A 16,552-nucleotide genomic window follows, 5' to 3' on the forward strand; every position below is an offset into this window, starting at 1 on the left:
CCAAAATCCTGGCCTCCCCTATTCCTAAGAGCCAAAAAGCAACACACCAATATCCTGGACATTGAAATTTTGGAAACAAGCAGGAAAACTGAAACTAACTTACTTTTGTCAATATGTCTCTCACATTTGAGGCTTGTATCAATTTCGGTATTACTAACATTCTTTTCTTTCAGGGGTTTAATTATTTTATTTATTAACTGTACAATATCTGACATGAAGAACTGTTGTTACTGGTATGGCAATATCTAATCATATTACAGATACATATAAATTATATGTATTGCTTTGACCTTTTAATGCAATAATAAAATTCTCTACAACGCTACCAATCGCACGTATAAATTCAGTCTTACAATTCCATCCTGGATATAAAATGATTTGAAAAATCCATCTTATCAAAAGAAAAATATAGCACTACTTATTTGTTTAAAGCAAACGTGATATTGCTCACATCTGATGACTTTACTATTTAGAATATGCAGACATTTGTGTTTTTCTTACAATGGAAAGTAGTACTCATTTATTTGTGACAATGTGTCTGTGTCAACCATCTGCAGAAGTTGTTCGTACTGCGACTGTCCAATTTGATTTCTCAATTGGTGTAACTGGAAACAAAGCATTATGAATCACATATCAGTTGAAACCTTTATTACTTGTGATTGGAAGTAGTCCTTTAAAACAATTAAATGTACAGGATCTGACAGAAGAAGTTCCCTTTTGCGTTGATCGTGGTCAGTTTCATAATAGCCATCGGTGTCTTCCTGGAAATCTCCAAGATTTTGACCATCTATAATAACTAAAGAATCCACAGAGACGCCGTTATCGTCAGTTTTGCAAGTGTCATTTAAAGCTTCTAGAATATTCAACATGACACCATTAAACCGTGCCATCACTGCCCTACTCTGAGTCGTTAATAAGTTAACTAGAGCCAAACCTACACAAAAAAAATAATATTCAGCGATCAGTGGCGCACTTTACCTAAGAGCTTTCGTCGTTCCGTTTGAGAAACGTTACACATTTTAGATAACCAAACGTCTAGTATGGATTCCAAAACATTTTCTTCGGTACAGTGATGAACCTGCGATATTGCAGTGATTGTTTCGGCAAAGATGGTATGTGATGAAAGTAAGACACGAGCCAATATCGACAAGTACATGGATAAAATTGTTGGTGTAATATCTGTGTCTCGATAAATTAATCTGCAATGAATTGTTGAATTTCACAAAATGTATCATATAAATAGGAAAACAGTGTATAATAGAGAGGAGTATGGATTCCCTATCTCAAGCTCAAAGTTTATGATCGATGCAAAGGAAGATGAAATTTAGGCCGAGTGTATCACACCAGTGTGTTTTTATGGTGTTTTCTTACGGAAAAAATGAACGCGCGCATTTCATAAAATGCAGTGAAAGCGGAAAGCACAACTTTGCTCATACATTTATTCTTAATAAAATGAATTAAAATTGTGTTAATCTGTTAAATAATACAGCAAACAGACTTACTGAAAAATGCGAGGTAAAATTGGTTTAATTGTTTCAGACCCAAGTTGAGGTAGAGCTCGAACAAAAGTTTCCAGCAGTCTTGTTAGCATAAGTATTCCTTCATATTTTAAATCAGATATTAGACCATCACAAGTAGTTACGATTTGTAAACCATAGGTTTTCATTACAAGTTCTGGTGCTAACAACAGATGCACTAAAGTTACTATAAGACAACACCGCAAATTTTCCGTAGAGTACTCTGTAATGAACAAATTAGCAAACACTCAATTCTAAAACCCACTCGAAATGGTCAAATTTCTAGACACACTGTTTTAGTTCTCAAATAATAATAAATATTAGAAATTGACGCCCCTTTTTACACAAAACAGGACCGAAGAAATTTGATCATCTAAAATGAGATTGAACCATGCATACCTAGTAAAGGTGGCATGTTATTAAATAGTTGCATTAATTCGTTGGTCATACTAGCTGAATTTTCTAAAACCGTCAGCCAGAGTTCTAAACTGTCTTCCAGTAGATAAACTATTGCGCTCTGATTGACATCTGTACCAAGTTGAATGATGGGCAAAAGAAACGGGTTTAATTCCGCACTACTTGATCCAAGTGCCTTCACCAACTGAACTAAAGTAGAAACAATGGCACACCTCAGCATATTATGTTCTTCGGATTCTTGCCATAAACGCGGCAGATAAAAAATGAGAGCGTCCGTGTGAGGTCGCACGGTTTGCCCAACCCTTTCCAAAATTAACGTCATAACATTCAAAACGTGCATCTAAAAGTACATTAGTGACGCTTTGTAGATACGACGTTTAGTTACCTTCGTTTCACATTCTACCACCTCCTTCAGTAAACTAAATAACAAATTAAAGGCTGGATCTAAATATGGCTTAAACTGTTCAGAATTAAATTCAAAGTCATCTATAGCTAATCTAAGTGTTGTAGAAGCGGTTAGTCTCACAGCCATGTCTTCTTCGGCGCTTAACAAACTTATAATACAATCATACAAAATCGGCCTTAACTCTAAAGATAGTTTAATTCCGGCCCAATTACCGAGTAACCAGGCAATACGTCTTCTTATAATTCGATAATTGTTATGTCTCACTTTCAATTCCTGGACCAACGTGTTTGTTAACCACTGATCAAAATTTACCTAAAACGAAAAGCAAACTTCTCAGCAATGATATTATTAATAGCATATCTTTGTAGTCATCCTTGCATGTGAAATAATGAAGTGTTTCTGAAAGTTTACTGCATAATATTCTGTTCTAAAAACACGCTGTAATGATAGGCATCATACAGAAAACTTCACTCTGATTGAATTAAAGACATTCGCTCTTTGAAAGCGGTCACGTAGCGTGAAATTATTGCGATTCATACGAAATAATTAGCGCTAGAATTTGTTATTTTCAAAGAGGGTTGGTCCTATAGTTTAGGGCTGAGTGATTTACAAAAGTGAGCAAAAGAGAAGTAGCGCCAAAATTCTTCGCCCAAAAATAGCAACATTGTAATAAAGAAGACTTGCTTCGGTTTCATTGTCGACATCGTAAAACCTCCCAGTGCTAAATGGACAATTGAATAATCCCACGTTTTGTCACACGCCAGCAATGTATTATTTCAAAAATAGCATCTCGGGAAATAATTTATGAGGAGGGCCCGCCCCTTAACACAACTAAATTTGATGGTCATCTGACACACCTTCAAAATATAGGCTACTTATTAATTCTCAGATTAGCTCATATTGTATCTATTGAATGTTTGTTTGTTAACAGAACTAACCAACTTTAAAACACTGCTGAAATAGTAAATACTTACATGATCATATAAATCAAAAGCAGCCAAACCAAATGCATTATAAACAGCATCCTTTTTAAGAATACCTTGTAAGTCGTCAACCAGAACAATACTATTAGTTTCTTGAAGCATTTCTAACAACACAGGACCTAATACCTCACGAAACTCGTGAAAAATTGTGACAAACACAGTTTCCATGCACGGCTAAAACAGCACAATCAAACATCCAATAATACACGGAAACCAACGCACCCTAAGACTATATTTCCAACTCTCTCCAACTTCATCATTTACAAATGTTTCTGGATCGGAATTCCACAGCTCTAAGTCGTCCTGTTTCAGTAAAAAATAATGAGACACTAGTTTCCTGCACATTTCCGTAAGGGTGTTGGTAACGAAGAATTCAACTTTAATTTGATGCGCGCGTAGAGTTTCAGGCTCTCTAGTCAGTTCGGGAACTTTGGCCGGCTTGTATTCGACACACAGTAGAATTCCTTTGATAAGATTGAAACATTGTATTGTAAACCTCTCGTAAATATACTGTGCGCCCGCAGGTGTGAAGATATAATATATGGCAAACTCTAAAGTGGGTTGTATAAATTCGACGAAAGAAAACGGGTGAGTATCCAGTACGTTGAGTAAAATTTTCGTTAGATGAATAATAAACTTTTCACATAATTCTAATACGTATATGCCTTTGCCGCGTAGTTGTTTACCTGAAAGTTGTATTTCGTCGCGAAAATGGTCTGCGGTGAATATACTTACGATATTCTAGTGCAGTACGTGCTCTCTCGAAGATAAGTTTCAAAAATGTGACACAATCGGGATTTTGGTGGGGTTTGTAGAAGCCGAACACGGTCAACTTCCTCAATATTCGTAAAGTAAGTAGTGCCTTTTCTAAATTGATGGTAATGACTTCTGCGGAAGCATTTTGTGACGTGTCCCTCAAAAATGCTTCGGTGAAATTCATCCAGAGATATAAAATAAAGTTGTATACACTGTTTGTAAATTCTTGGAATAGCCTTCGGTCTCCTAAAAATCAGATGTAATAAATTGAAAGTGTTGACTTGTATGAGCAGCCAGTTTCCAGTAGCTAAAATGCTGAAAACATCCATTGCTTCAGTGGGTTTTGGTAGAAATACAGTAGGAACTGGAAGGTGTCTACACTTTTTTTTATCCATTTGCTGAAAGATGGAATTTGGCTTGCGAGTTTAAATTTTTTTAATGAGTGACATTTAAATGAGTTGCAGAACCAGTCCGATTGAGTTGCAGCTTATCTCAAAATAAGCGCTCTTAAAAAACTTGAATTTTGACACCGATCTCGTATATTTTTTAAGACGTCTGGGGTGGACATAATTAATTAAAGGTTTTAATTTTCGAAATTTGTCGAAGGAATAAGCATACGAGATGGGAATTCCCGTTGTCCCTATCCGAAATAGTCGGGATAAACAGAACCACACTACAAAAAGGGTTTTTGCCATTTATACTTGCCGTAAGTATGTTAAATTATGTAGCATTTCCATAAATTTAGTTTTCATCCGTACCGTTCGTGTTTGGCCTGTCTAAAATTGATTCTGCCTCACCGTATCTAAATCTTTTGAATTTGGTGAGGTACCGAAATGTAAGTTTAACCGAAACGTAAAATGTACATCTTTTGCCCTTTGGTGTTTAATCGTAGTTAAATCTTTTGCTTTCCCGTAGAAACCGCTACCGAATCTGATTGTTTACTATTCTCGAAAATATGAGCTTGAAGTGTTGTTTTAGTATTCACCAGTAGCCGCGCACCACTTGCCCTTTAGAATTCCTGGGACCGCCGTTCTCCATTCGAGTTCCCTGCAGCTTACCATCACCGACCGTATCTTGTACAAAGCAAGAGAAACTAAAAACTTCTGGTGGCGCCCGAGGTACACCCGTTCCGCCGTCGCCGTTTACAGATTTTGACAATACAGCTGGAGTTTGCTTTTTCTTACAGTCATTAAATTTCATTTTTGTAATTATACCGTTTATTTTTATGTGTAAAGGAGAAGCGAAGTCACTGTTGGTGTGGTCGTCGCACTTTGGCATTGCATATTATATGGCTACAGCTATGCCCAGTTTGAAGTTCATGCAATTCGGTTCATAAATGGTCGAGATGCCAAAAAGGCACTGTGCTTGTTGAATTGATTAAGGTGGGTTCATAGTTCTCAGTTCATCCGTTGCATTGAACAGTCATCGTACGGTAACAAGATGTAACTATAACCTAAATTTTATTTTGTACTGAACAGCAACACTTATGCAAGTAAGAACACTTTGCTATCTGAAGAAATGCTGCCCAGTCTTCAAATCTTCAACGTCAACAATAAACATAACCTCACTCTTGTTAAAAACAGACCAACGGAAACGTAATGTTCAACTTTTCCGTCGTAAACGGACGACGTACGATTCAACAAGTTACTGTCTTCTGATTGACTAACGGGCACACGGAAACATAGAACCGGAGAGCCATGAACCCCCCTCATTTTTGGCATTGCATATTATATGGGTATAGCCGTGTTCAGTTTGAATTTCATGCAATTCGGTTAATAAATGGTTGAAATGTCAAAAGGGCCATCCTTATTTTTTGGCCTACATTGCCAATTCACAAACTCTGATCTACAAATTTGGTAAAAAAAAACCTGCCAGATTTAATTGTAATCAGTCCATCAGTTCTCTTTTAAATCATTGGACGTGAAGCTATCGAGCGGACGGACGAAAGAGCGATCGATTGGAAAAAAGCATTTTGTTAAAATTTTGGCAGTGTACATTAGGTATAAAGAATGTAAAACTGTCAAAAACTTTTTTTAATAGCGTTATACCACTGTTTTTTTAAACAGTACCCCACATTTTTTAATAACGAGCAAAGTTTTTGATTGGTTACCCATTCAAATACGAGTACTACCAGGAGCAACGTTACTGGACTGTAGTTAGTAATAATAAACATAAACGGTATTAAAAAAACGCGTAAAGTAAAAGAGTTCCACAGGGTTTTATTGTGGAGCCATGGTTGTATACTATGTACACTTAAAATGTTCGTACATGTTTGGGGACTTCTAAGGAAGGGGAAGTTCCTCAAGAACAGGGCCGGATTGATGGGGGGGTGTCACACCCCCCCTAACGCGTGACCATAGTAGGCAAAACTTCAGTTAGTCGGCACTCGGCAAATCGCTATTCAAATTAAATGAAATTTGGTTGTGAAAATGTTTTCTCGCCATATTATATCACAGGGAACTGTAGAATATTTTTATTGTTTCCTGTTATAATAACGAGTTCAGTTTCATTACAAACATCCCATGTAAATATCTTGTAGGCGGAGCGCCGAGCGTGCACACATAATACTTATTTTATTACTGATGTCATTGTTTAAATACTTTATAAACAGTATACTAATGTATGCCTGTATAGTAAAATAATATCATTGAGTTCTGCAGATTCCAAACGTTGCAAAATTTGATCTTTAGCCCAGATAATGATTACCTATTATTATATTACACCAGCCACCAGCCTACTCATTTTGGTACTTCCGTACCTACTAAATGCTTTTCATTTTTCAATGACGCAAATTTTTCTAGCCGTTATGTTTGCATGGGTCTAAAAGTTGCGATAGGGATAGATGGTAGATAAGTATACAGGGACAGAGTGGTCATTTTTAGCGCCTGACGATGGGAGCTCTTACGTTAAAAATTAATGTTGGTCAAATTGGGGTAAAGTTAAATTTAAATCCGAATCAATAATTGAAACCACTTGTGGGATAACTCTTTTAGTTACAATAATTGAAAAGAACTAGATTCTACGTTTTAATAATTCTGTATTAAAAAAAAACGAGTATACCTACTTGAGAAATGGGCGGTTTAGACTATGACATTATTTTCTAATAAGAGGAATTTGTTTTGAACGTAGGGGTCACATTGTATTTTTATATTTTTTTAATAAAGAATTTACTATGGATTTCTATATTACATTTTAAATATAATATTAATTATTCCAATTGTCACGAGAGTGTCTTTTAGACAAAAATAGGTTTTGGATAGATTACCACTTTTAACTTATAATAATATCTAATAAAATCTTGCCAAAGGAACTCTTTACTACATTTAAAACGACATTTTTATTGATTACTTTAATTGTAAATGTAAACTACCAAAGCAAACAAACTTGACTGCAATTTCTAAAGCACTGTCGTGAAAATTGAATAATAAGGTATTGTGGTAAAATCAAAGTAGTAAATTAAAAGCTATGGCAAGTCAGAGAAAAATAACTCTGATGAAAGATCATAAGATGAAATTTGGCGACCCTAAAAAGCAAAAAAATGTTCTGGCCATATTCATCAAATTCCTCTGAAAAAGTCTTCTAAACGTCCCACTTCGATTCGGTTTTATAAATTATAAAATAGAATCCATATTCATGATGAGCCGCGAAAAAAGAGCACTCTGTATACCTAATGACAATTATCATAAAATAATTATTATTACTTTGGTATTTATTAAAATGCCGTCGTTTAATGTCTATATTTTGAATTTTGATTGAAGTCTGCATTTTTATTGCATACACCTCCCTCACTTGGAGCCTCTGACTACGGCCCTGCTCAAGAATTTCTTAGTAGTATCTAAAATTTCCTGGAACTTTTGAGAATGTTGTAAAAGTTTTTAGATATGTACTTTATAAATCTTTTAGAATTTTTTAGAAATTTCACTTGGTTTTCAATTGAACTGCGCAAGAGTGAAGAAATGTTAATTTATATACACTTTTGGAGAGGAGCTTAAAGAAAGAACATTTAATGTTCGGAACTGCTCGGTTCAAATGCAATAAAAGTAAAATTAACAAACAAAATTAATTTAATTAATCTGAAAATGAACTTGTTTCTATACAGAAGCGCAAGACTAAAACAATGAAAAAAGCGGAATGTAGAAAATTTATACGATTTTTCATGATCAAAAAAGGAAGATTAGAAAAATGTTCCTGCTGTGTACTGACTATCTAAAAAGAAGATTGATGTGAAATATGTAAAAAATTTCAGGCATTTTATAAATAAATTATTTACCTAATGATTTTGGTATCTTGTAATTTTTTTTAATAATTAATTTTTAATTTTTTTTTTATTTTTAATAATTAATTATTACGTACTTTGACGTATATTTCAAAAACATGCTCGTAGAATTTTTTTAGAATTTTCTGGAACGTTTTAGAATTTTCAAGATGCTTTTAGAACTTTCTAGAATTTCGTTTAGAATTTCTTTTAGAATTCTAGTATACACAAAATTTGAAGTGGTTTACCCCTCGTTATATAGCCATTTACTTTACTCTAGCATGTATACTTACTGGTGTTTTCTGCTACAGTAGTGCTACCTCGAGTGCTACTGTATTTCTATTAAAATAACCATACACACTGAATGTTCCGATATTTTTTAGCATCTGGAAACTGGTTGCTAACATTAGCAAGCGATAAATGCCACACCTGGAAGTCTTTTGGATGAAATAGTCTTAACAACATGATGAAAAGTAAGTAATGAACGATGTTGAATTAAAGAATCAGAGCCTTCTATTCCTCGTAGCAATGTTGGGAATAACTCGGGCCATTCTCTAGGGCAGTCTATGCGAGCGACTTTGGATACAAGCACGGCTAATTGTAACGCGATTTGATTTACTGGTTCACTAAAATTGCTGATGAGATTTTGTCGCAATGTTGCTTTTTCTAATTCGGATATTCCACTAGAATAAAATGAGTGATCAAAATTACGGAAATGCGCGAATTATACTTACTTGGGCGCGTTTTTTCGCCAATACTTGTCGACACCGTTTTTAAAATATAAAACTGCTATCCAACGTACATTTAAATCAGTTGAATGACTAGATATAATGTTCTAAAAAATGTGTTACTTACTTTGTATTAGATACACACAAAAAATGCTCTTACTAATAAAACTGTATAAAATCCGGGTTGAGTTTCCCATTCGCGTAATTTTGCTTCGGCCGGTTTTAGAAGTTCCGGATTTTGACTAGAAGCTCTTTGCAAAACTTCTACAACCATGGCCTGCGCATTTCCCAAATCCATCTTTTATCATTACCCTTCTATATTAAGTATTTATATGGTGTAGGCCAAAGTATTTAAATGTATAGCACAAGGAAGAGAAAAAATAGGTTATGTACACAATAACGTTAAGCTGAGAGCTGCAACAAGTTAAGAAACCCCTTACTTCTTCAAATGCATAAGAGATATACAGTACGTGTGCACAAGTGACTATTTACTCACTTGAAATTACAAATTTTCCGGGCAACCCCAAAATTAATGAAATCAGCTGTTTTCTAATTCATTTTAGCACTGTTCACAACAAACCACAAAGCACACCAACCGGCAAAAGAAAAGGCTGGTTCACTTTAACCAATATGCATACAGGGTGAATTTATATAACTGAGTCAGTTGAAGCATTGTAATATGTACTGTTGAAGCATTGTTATACACAATCGTCAAACTTATTTCTAGTGGCTGTGAACGTGGTCGCATGATGCTTCCAGTTGCAGGAAATCAGGTAAACCTTCTCCACTGGACACTTAGGACACACGAGAGAATATTATATTCGTATACATAATTATAAATTTTTTTTGACAATGCTTTTTATTGTAGGTCTGTAACGAACTCTTTGTCCAGTGTCATGGAACATCGTGCCTAAATGCCACGTTGTCTCTTCAGGGTACCCATGCAGATAAAGCGGAAGACGAGGAGAACTACGAGTCGGTAATTTCAGACGAAAGGTAACTTTACGCTAACTCTTCAGTTACCTACCTCGTATTAAATTTCACGAAGAGCATTTTCAGCTAAACATATTTCATCTAGCCCCGAACGTCGCGATATATTTGCAAAAAACCGCAAAAAAAATACGAAAACTGATGAGTTCAGTTTCGTCTCCTTTTATGAATTTTCTAGGCTAAGAGGTACATCTAGGCTAACTTCTGAGTATCTACCTTGTAAGAAATTCTGACACCTAACCAATTTTTTCTTTTCCACCCCAAAATGTCCAGTTTGCCAATTTTACAGTCTCTATCGCCTAGTATTGAAAGTGATACTTTTTTTTCATGAATTTGCAGTTTGATTAATGAAAGAGAAGCCCGAGTTAATCATCAAGCAAATTCATGAAAAAAAGACACTTTCAACACGTGTGCATTAATTCAATAATATTATGATTGATATTCGCGATTTACTGTCACTTAAAATTTGAGTTATTGTTCATAGACAGGACTAAAGACCATGGAAACGCATTGTAAAAATCGGAAGAAAAGTACCACGTTCCATACGATTTTTGGACAAAAAAGTCGGTAATATGACAAAAAAAATTTTATCAGCGCGGAATATCGCAATGAATAAATTTTCTTAAGCCTGCACCGCAATCTTGACGTCGTTGTCTCATTTACTCCGAAAGCGTTACCGAAACTACAGATAGGTACCCAAGTTCCAAGGATCGGTAAAGGAAGGGCTTCCCTTTTGGAGACTTCATGGCATCGTGCGCAATTTTTCTACTCACCTCTAAGTAATGCACACTTTTATAACCTTATGAAGTAATAAGTATACTATTACTTTTAACGAACTATTATAGGTAGGTACCTGTAATCTGTGCTTGATGTGCTTACTTTGTACGTGGCTCATTCGTAGTCTGCAGTATACCTAAATCACAAGAGTGGGTATTTATGAATTAGGTACCTATGAGTATAGATTTATTTATTAATGTTCAGCCTTTTTGGTTTAGTGTTACATTTTGACATGCATCTATATTAATTGTTGAAAAGTTGTGATCAAAATATGAATTTTAGAACGCAATTATGAATTAAGTACATTAAGCGGATTGTTTTCTGTGGAGACAAGTAAAGACAACAAAATCATCAAAATTATACAATATAGACACTGTTAAAATGTTACTAAAATTTACATTAAGTAATTAATAATACTAACGATAATGTACAAAACTGACTGTCGATTTACAAATTATTTACATCCAGCGTAAGGATTACTATATTAATATTTTGTTAAAAAAGGTTGTATAAAAATATTATAAATTATGATAAAATATTAAGTGGTAACACATAACAACAAAAGATGTGTAAATTATACACATTGACAAAATAAATAATAATAATAAAATGTTTTTGAATGCAACAAAAGTTACATAATAGTCACACACGCACTACCACAGCATGTCGCTACTTTGGTATAAGTAATTTAATTAAATAACTGTCAATCACTTTCGTCTTTTTCAACTCGTCTTTTCGCTTTTTTTTCTCTTTTTTTCTTAGCGTTGGGCGTCACTACACAACTGCACCCACTCCGAACGCGTATGTAGTCTAACGTAAAGGTTGCACCGTCGGTCAAAGGAAATGCAGGAAAGTAGTTTGGTCTTTGATGTTGATGCCTTCCTGGATCTTTCACCAATGCATATGTATAACTATATTTTTGAATACATTTCGATTGTATGTGTAACTTCCTATCAATAAATCTACAAGGCCTACCCACAATGTCTTTGTGACACGAAAGTTCGTAGAAGCGTTGTCGATTTTCACCATCTCGATACAATTCGACATATTGATCATCTTGGTTTTTACCACCTTCGGGTTCAACCATTTCTAGCACTGACGGACAGCAGTCTACAGCCGATCGAAGTTGGGTTTCGTTTCTTAGTAGTTCTTGATTTTCGCGCGGACTTAGCAATTTTCCAGCGTTTGGCAGTGAAATTTCGTGTTTGTAGTAAGGGTCGTACCTATAACAATAAAGTTGTTAAAATGTTTTCTTTTTAAATTGTATTGTGTCATTATTTCGTCATCCCCTAAACTTACGTAGGAAAGTACTTTACAAATTGGTTTAATTTATTCAGCAGATTGCAACTGATGAAATTATTAAACCATACTACTGATTATTATTGAATTAACTCACCAAAATTCCTGCATTAGATGATGTCGATGGTGTTTATTTGGACTACGTTTTGATCGAAACGTAGAAAGAGTGTGATTTAAATGGTCGTAGGAAGAAACTGAGTCAAACACAGCAGCCAAGCTAAGTACCTAAAATGGAGAAGGAATGTTAAAAAAAATACACTTAGATGCAATTGCAATAAATTTATAGTGTAAATTATTCAGGGCCAGTTGTATAAGTTGATGGGAGATCCATTTGACGATCGCTTGATCCCTTCTTTCCCTTCTTGCTGTCTATTAATAATCCCAAAATTATTTTATAGAACAAAATTTTGATTTGGGAGGATTTACTGCCATGTGGATTAAAATGCTTACCAATTACGCCAACCATTCGGCAACTTAATTACAACACGCATTGCTATCATTTTCAAGGGATGTGCATCGCCGACAAATTTTGCCCTGAAATACTTATCCTTTTTGTACAAGGAAGAAATCAGGAAAGAATCCCTCAAATTCAAATACCTATGTCCTAATTTTTTATCACTTTGGGTCTAGTCTGTTTTCAGTTTACTTTGATTAAATATGGTTTTAAGTTCTGTTTTCACTAGTATTTTTAAAAGTTGTTGTTTTCAAGAAAGTGCATTAAAAACAAAAGAAGGGTGCGAATAGAGTAACTATTTAACAAAATGTCGAAGACCACCATGGTATTTTGGTGACTTTTACCATTGAATTTCTAACAAATTCAATGTTATTACTTACCTAACTAAAACTAAAAAAGTCCAAAATTGTTTCCATTTCATAATTCGGTTTTTAATTTAGCAACTTTTTTTCCATTTAACCAACATTTCATTTGTTCAATCACCGGTTCCCATGGTTAGACGCAAAAAACGGTCCGTCAGAGGTGGCATATCACCCCGGTTTACATTCTTTCGAATGTGTAAATAAAAATTTGCTCTAGTTCTAGTACATCAAGTTTTGTTTTCAGGCAGACAATTGTATGAGAACGAAGGCTGAAAACAACATAAAATTTAAAAGTAGGAAAATTACCATTTATTTGGTAATGTGTTCTTCCAATCCCCATGCAAAATATAAACGTCTCTGGACAGTATCAAGTAATGTAACAACGCGTTTGCCCTCAAAAATTGCCTCTAATAAAGGTGGGCGTTAAATAAAATAGACAACCTACAGAGCTTATTTCCTCTACCTCACCTAAATTAATACTGCTTCAAAGGTACTATTTTTGCAAAAAATACATTTATTTGGCAATTTTCTTGTATACCATGCGAGCCACTGCTCAAGAGCGATAATGACTATGGCATTTGAACGTGGTCAAGAGTTTTCTAGAGCTATCTAAAGTATTATACTGTCGCAGCATTTAAAAATGTTTAAGGGTATTGAAGAGTTTCAAAAGTGTTCAAGAACCTTCAAGTGGCACCAGGAACCTTCTACTTCTAGGTCTTTAAGGGTCTTCAAGATGTTTGTCTTGAACAAAGTCCACGAGCTTTCAACAGTCATCAAAAGGAGTCACTTCGAACTTTTCCTAAGGCTTTAAGAGTTATTATAAGAGCATTTTAGAACTTTTACGACACTTTAAGGGTTTTTAATGATCTTTATTTTGTGCGTTTAATAGTAATAATAGCTATTAAGTAGGTAGGTGCATGTTTTATAAGTACTTTCAAGGACGATGCCCATTTAAACCCGAGCGACCGAAGGGAGCGTGGTTTTAACGGGCAGAGTGCTCACCGTGTTATTTACAAGATTTTTTATAACACTGAAGCATATTTTATCCGAATTCGTCTTTTATAATTATTTTATCATGACAGAAAAATGTTTCTCAAGACCGGCGGGGCGTAGGCAGTGACAATGAATCAGGGCCGTAGCCAGGGGGGTGCCTGGCACCCTCTGGATATTAAGTGGCACCCTCTGACCGATCACGACCAGAATCGAAAAATAAAAATGTACAATAGTGCTATTTTTGTACATTGTAAAATAATTATCACAAATATACAATATTATTGTTGTTCATAATTATGACAATAAAATTAAATAGAAATGATTATTCTTGATAATTATAATACCTACATACTACATTTTGTAGTATGAGTACAATAATGGTTATTAGAATTATGCAATTTGATTCAAAAGTAACAAGTTTAAATAACTCAGACTCAGACATAGAGAATTTCATGCCAAAGAGAGAACTATTTTAATGAATATATTCCAGCTTTTTTCTATTGTTATAAATAAATTGTATTAGATAAACTATATTTTTATCTAATATTTTTATGTATCTATGCTTAAATATTGATTCGATTGACTTATATTTATGTTACGTTTATTTTATGTTATTTTTTTGTTTTTTTTTAATATACATATAATATATATTGGATAAAATTAGTTTTTTAAATAATTTTTTTGCTTTTTTGACAAACAAGTCTCTCGAGACTTCATTTTTGTAAGTGCACCCTCCAACATTTCGTTTGCACCCAATTAAGCATGGTACTTTAAGTGTATAAAGAACGTTGGACGCAGCCATTGACGACGTACTTTATAAGAAACAATTAATTTTATAGATAATAGATATTTAAGAAACGGATTTAAATAAATCTTACAAACGATTTAAAATGTCAGTATTAGAAAGAGATCTTAAATAGGCTTTAAAAGATTTAATGGACTTTAAGGCCTTAAATTCACTTTGATGTTTTTAAAATCGTCAAAAGCCTGCCATTCGAAACGATCTGAAGACTATGACTCTAATAAAAACTGCTTTTGTGTTACCAACCTCTTAATCCATTTATAAAAACCGAACAAACTACTGGTAGTCACCTTTTGAAATTTTAGTAAATTAACAAACGCGCGAAAATAAAACTTTATTATTAAAACACGTTTTGAATAATATAATTCATGGTGGAACATATAAGTATGTAAAAAAATGGAGTGGTAGAAGAGACTAGAACAATTTTTTTCTTAAATAAAGCAAAAGTCCCAAAGACAAAGGTAATTCATTAGTTTCATCTTTTTATATGTTATGGTTGCTAAATAATTCAAGTTTATAGTTCTCGAATGAAATATTTTGGATCAGCCTTCCATTTGGGAAAAAACCGTGGAATGGGTTGGTAGAACAGTTTTGGCCGGAACTCCGTCTACTTAAAAATAAAGACAAAATATCAATAAGTGTATTGTAACTGGGTTCCTGGAAGTTGAAAATCACTGTCACCCTGGCCTGTAAAAACTATTCTGTAACTCTGCATTTTGCTAATCGTTGTCTTATACTGGTTACCTAATCCTAATGAAGAAAATCTATAAACAAGTAACTAACCACCATGTGAGTAGGTGAAACTATTCCTAAAAACAAAATTGTAAATTATCAAGTGGTGTTAGTTGTCTAAGTTCAGGCGCTTTTCAACCAATGTGAACGGTATAAATTGAAATGTGCATGATATGACCATTTGTGTTAGAACGAAACCTCTGCTAGTTTTACTTGTTTCGCCATTGATTACTTATTCAATGGTTTCGCTATTAAAAACTATAAAGTTTGTTCTAACTCTAGAATTAATAAAATAAGGCATCAATGCGGGACACCTTAATTGTTTTACTGTAATCCAACAGTTCTAATACTATGTTTCGTCCTCGTCGTAGAATTCGTTGAGTGTTTCAATGCAAACACTATAAATGTAAAAAAGTTACTAAATTTTAACAACGGTGAACTCAAAAACAACAAGCAGGCAGTTTTTGTGGCGTTGTGAATTATAGGTATAAGCTCCACATTCAATCCCTATAAGTTGTCGTTCCAGGACGCCGTCAATTTTGCAAAGGCGTTATTGTCACCAAAATTACAGATGTTCAGTCATTTAATGTTAACATTTTCCTCAAATATTCAACGATTATATCCGACTTTTCAACTGGTTGGTCTCTAAACTCAAAATTTTAACTTGCATGTCGTCCTGTGTTAAAAATAAAGGACTAGGAAGTAGGAAATCAATTTTGTAGAGTCGTGGTTTGAAGCATTTTATGCTGAAATCCTGAACTAGTTAATCAGGTACAAAAAATCTTCCCTGCAATTGCATTACAAACACTTTGCAGACCTTCTATAAAATCTCCTTAGAAACGGTTTCCGAAAAATGTAGCTCCAAATTTAAGTTGTGGATTGGAATAAATCATTTTAAAGTTTTTAATCGTCCAATACCCACACTGCTTCCCATGCGTTTGTCTGTCCGTCTGTTCCTTGTCTAACTAAAAGAGAAAGCGATGTCAAACTTTCGCCAATCAATTTTTACGAGTTCAGGGATCAGTACTATTGAATATGAGTTGGATTAAAAGTCTGCTTTCTGAATGCGAGCCAAAAAATT

At 34.3% G+C, this 16,552-nt stretch overlaps 2 protein-coding genes across 3 annotated transcripts in view; both read right to left on the minus strand.

Annotated features, from left to right (window-relative positions):
* Nucleotides 1-176: 176 nt before the first annotated feature.
* On the minus strand, nucleotides 177-9,672 carry LOC116163538 (importin-11). Its single transcript, XM_031477521.1, has 13 exons — nucleotides 9,559-9,672; nucleotides 9,223-9,476; nucleotides 9,069-9,169; nucleotides 8,764-9,017; nucleotides 4,059-4,325; nucleotides 3,546-4,009; nucleotides 3,315-3,497; nucleotides 2,320-2,652; nucleotides 1,917-2,274; nucleotides 1,503-1,740; nucleotides 979-1,199; nucleotides 654-934; nucleotides 177-605 (listed from the first exon to the last, which is right to left on the minus strand). The coding sequence occupies exons 2-13, from the start codon at nucleotides 9,358-9,360 to the stop codon at nucleotides 498-500; spliced, it is 2,946 nt and encodes a 981-aa protein (XP_031333381.1). The 5' UTR covers nucleotides 9,361-9,476; nucleotides 9,559-9,672; the 3' UTR covers nucleotides 177-497.
* A 1,349-nt stretch (nucleotides 9,673-11,021) lies between these two features.
* LOC116164216 overlaps nucleotides 11,022-16,552 on the minus strand; it is a 48,613-nt gene continuing 43,082 nt past the window's right edge. For both annotated transcript variants that reach the window (XM_031478361.1, XM_031478360.1), the window contains exons 4-5: nucleotides 12,226-12,353; nucleotides 11,022-12,052 (exon numbers count right to left, since the gene is read on the minus strand). In XM_031478361.1, the coding sequence (XP_031334221.1) occupies nucleotides 11,533-12,052; nucleotides 12,226-12,353 (648 nt within the window). In that variant the 3' untranslated portion in view covers nucleotides 11,022-11,532. The remainder of the gene's footprint in view (nucleotides 12,053-12,225; nucleotides 12,354-16,552) is intronic.

The sequence above is a fragment of the Photinus pyralis genome, unplaced genomic scaffold (assembly GCF_008802855.1).
Source record: "Photinus pyralis isolate 1611_PpyrPB1 unplaced genomic scaffold, Ppyr1.3 Ppyr1.4_LG2, whole genome shotgun sequence".
Classification (NCBI taxonomy): Eukaryota; Metazoa; Arthropoda; class Insecta; order Coleoptera; family Lampyridae; genus Photinus; species Photinus pyralis.

What these genes read in the sequence shown, in the direction of transcription:
- LOC116163538 (XM_031477521.1), bottom strand. Translation starts at nt 9,360, where the DNA reads ATGGATTTGGGAAATGCGCAGGCCATGGTTGTAGAAGTTTTGCAAAGA. An exon ending in GTTGGAAATATAGTCTTAGG is followed by an intron (nt 3,498 to 3,545) that starts GTGCGTTGGTTT and finishes GTGCTGTTTTAG; the next exon opens with CCGTGCATGGAAACTGTGTT. An exon ending in TGGTAGAATGTGAAACGAAG is followed by an intron (nt 2,275 to 2,319) that starts GTAACTAAACGT and finishes ATGTACTTTTAG; the next exon opens with ATGCACGTTTTGAATGTTAT.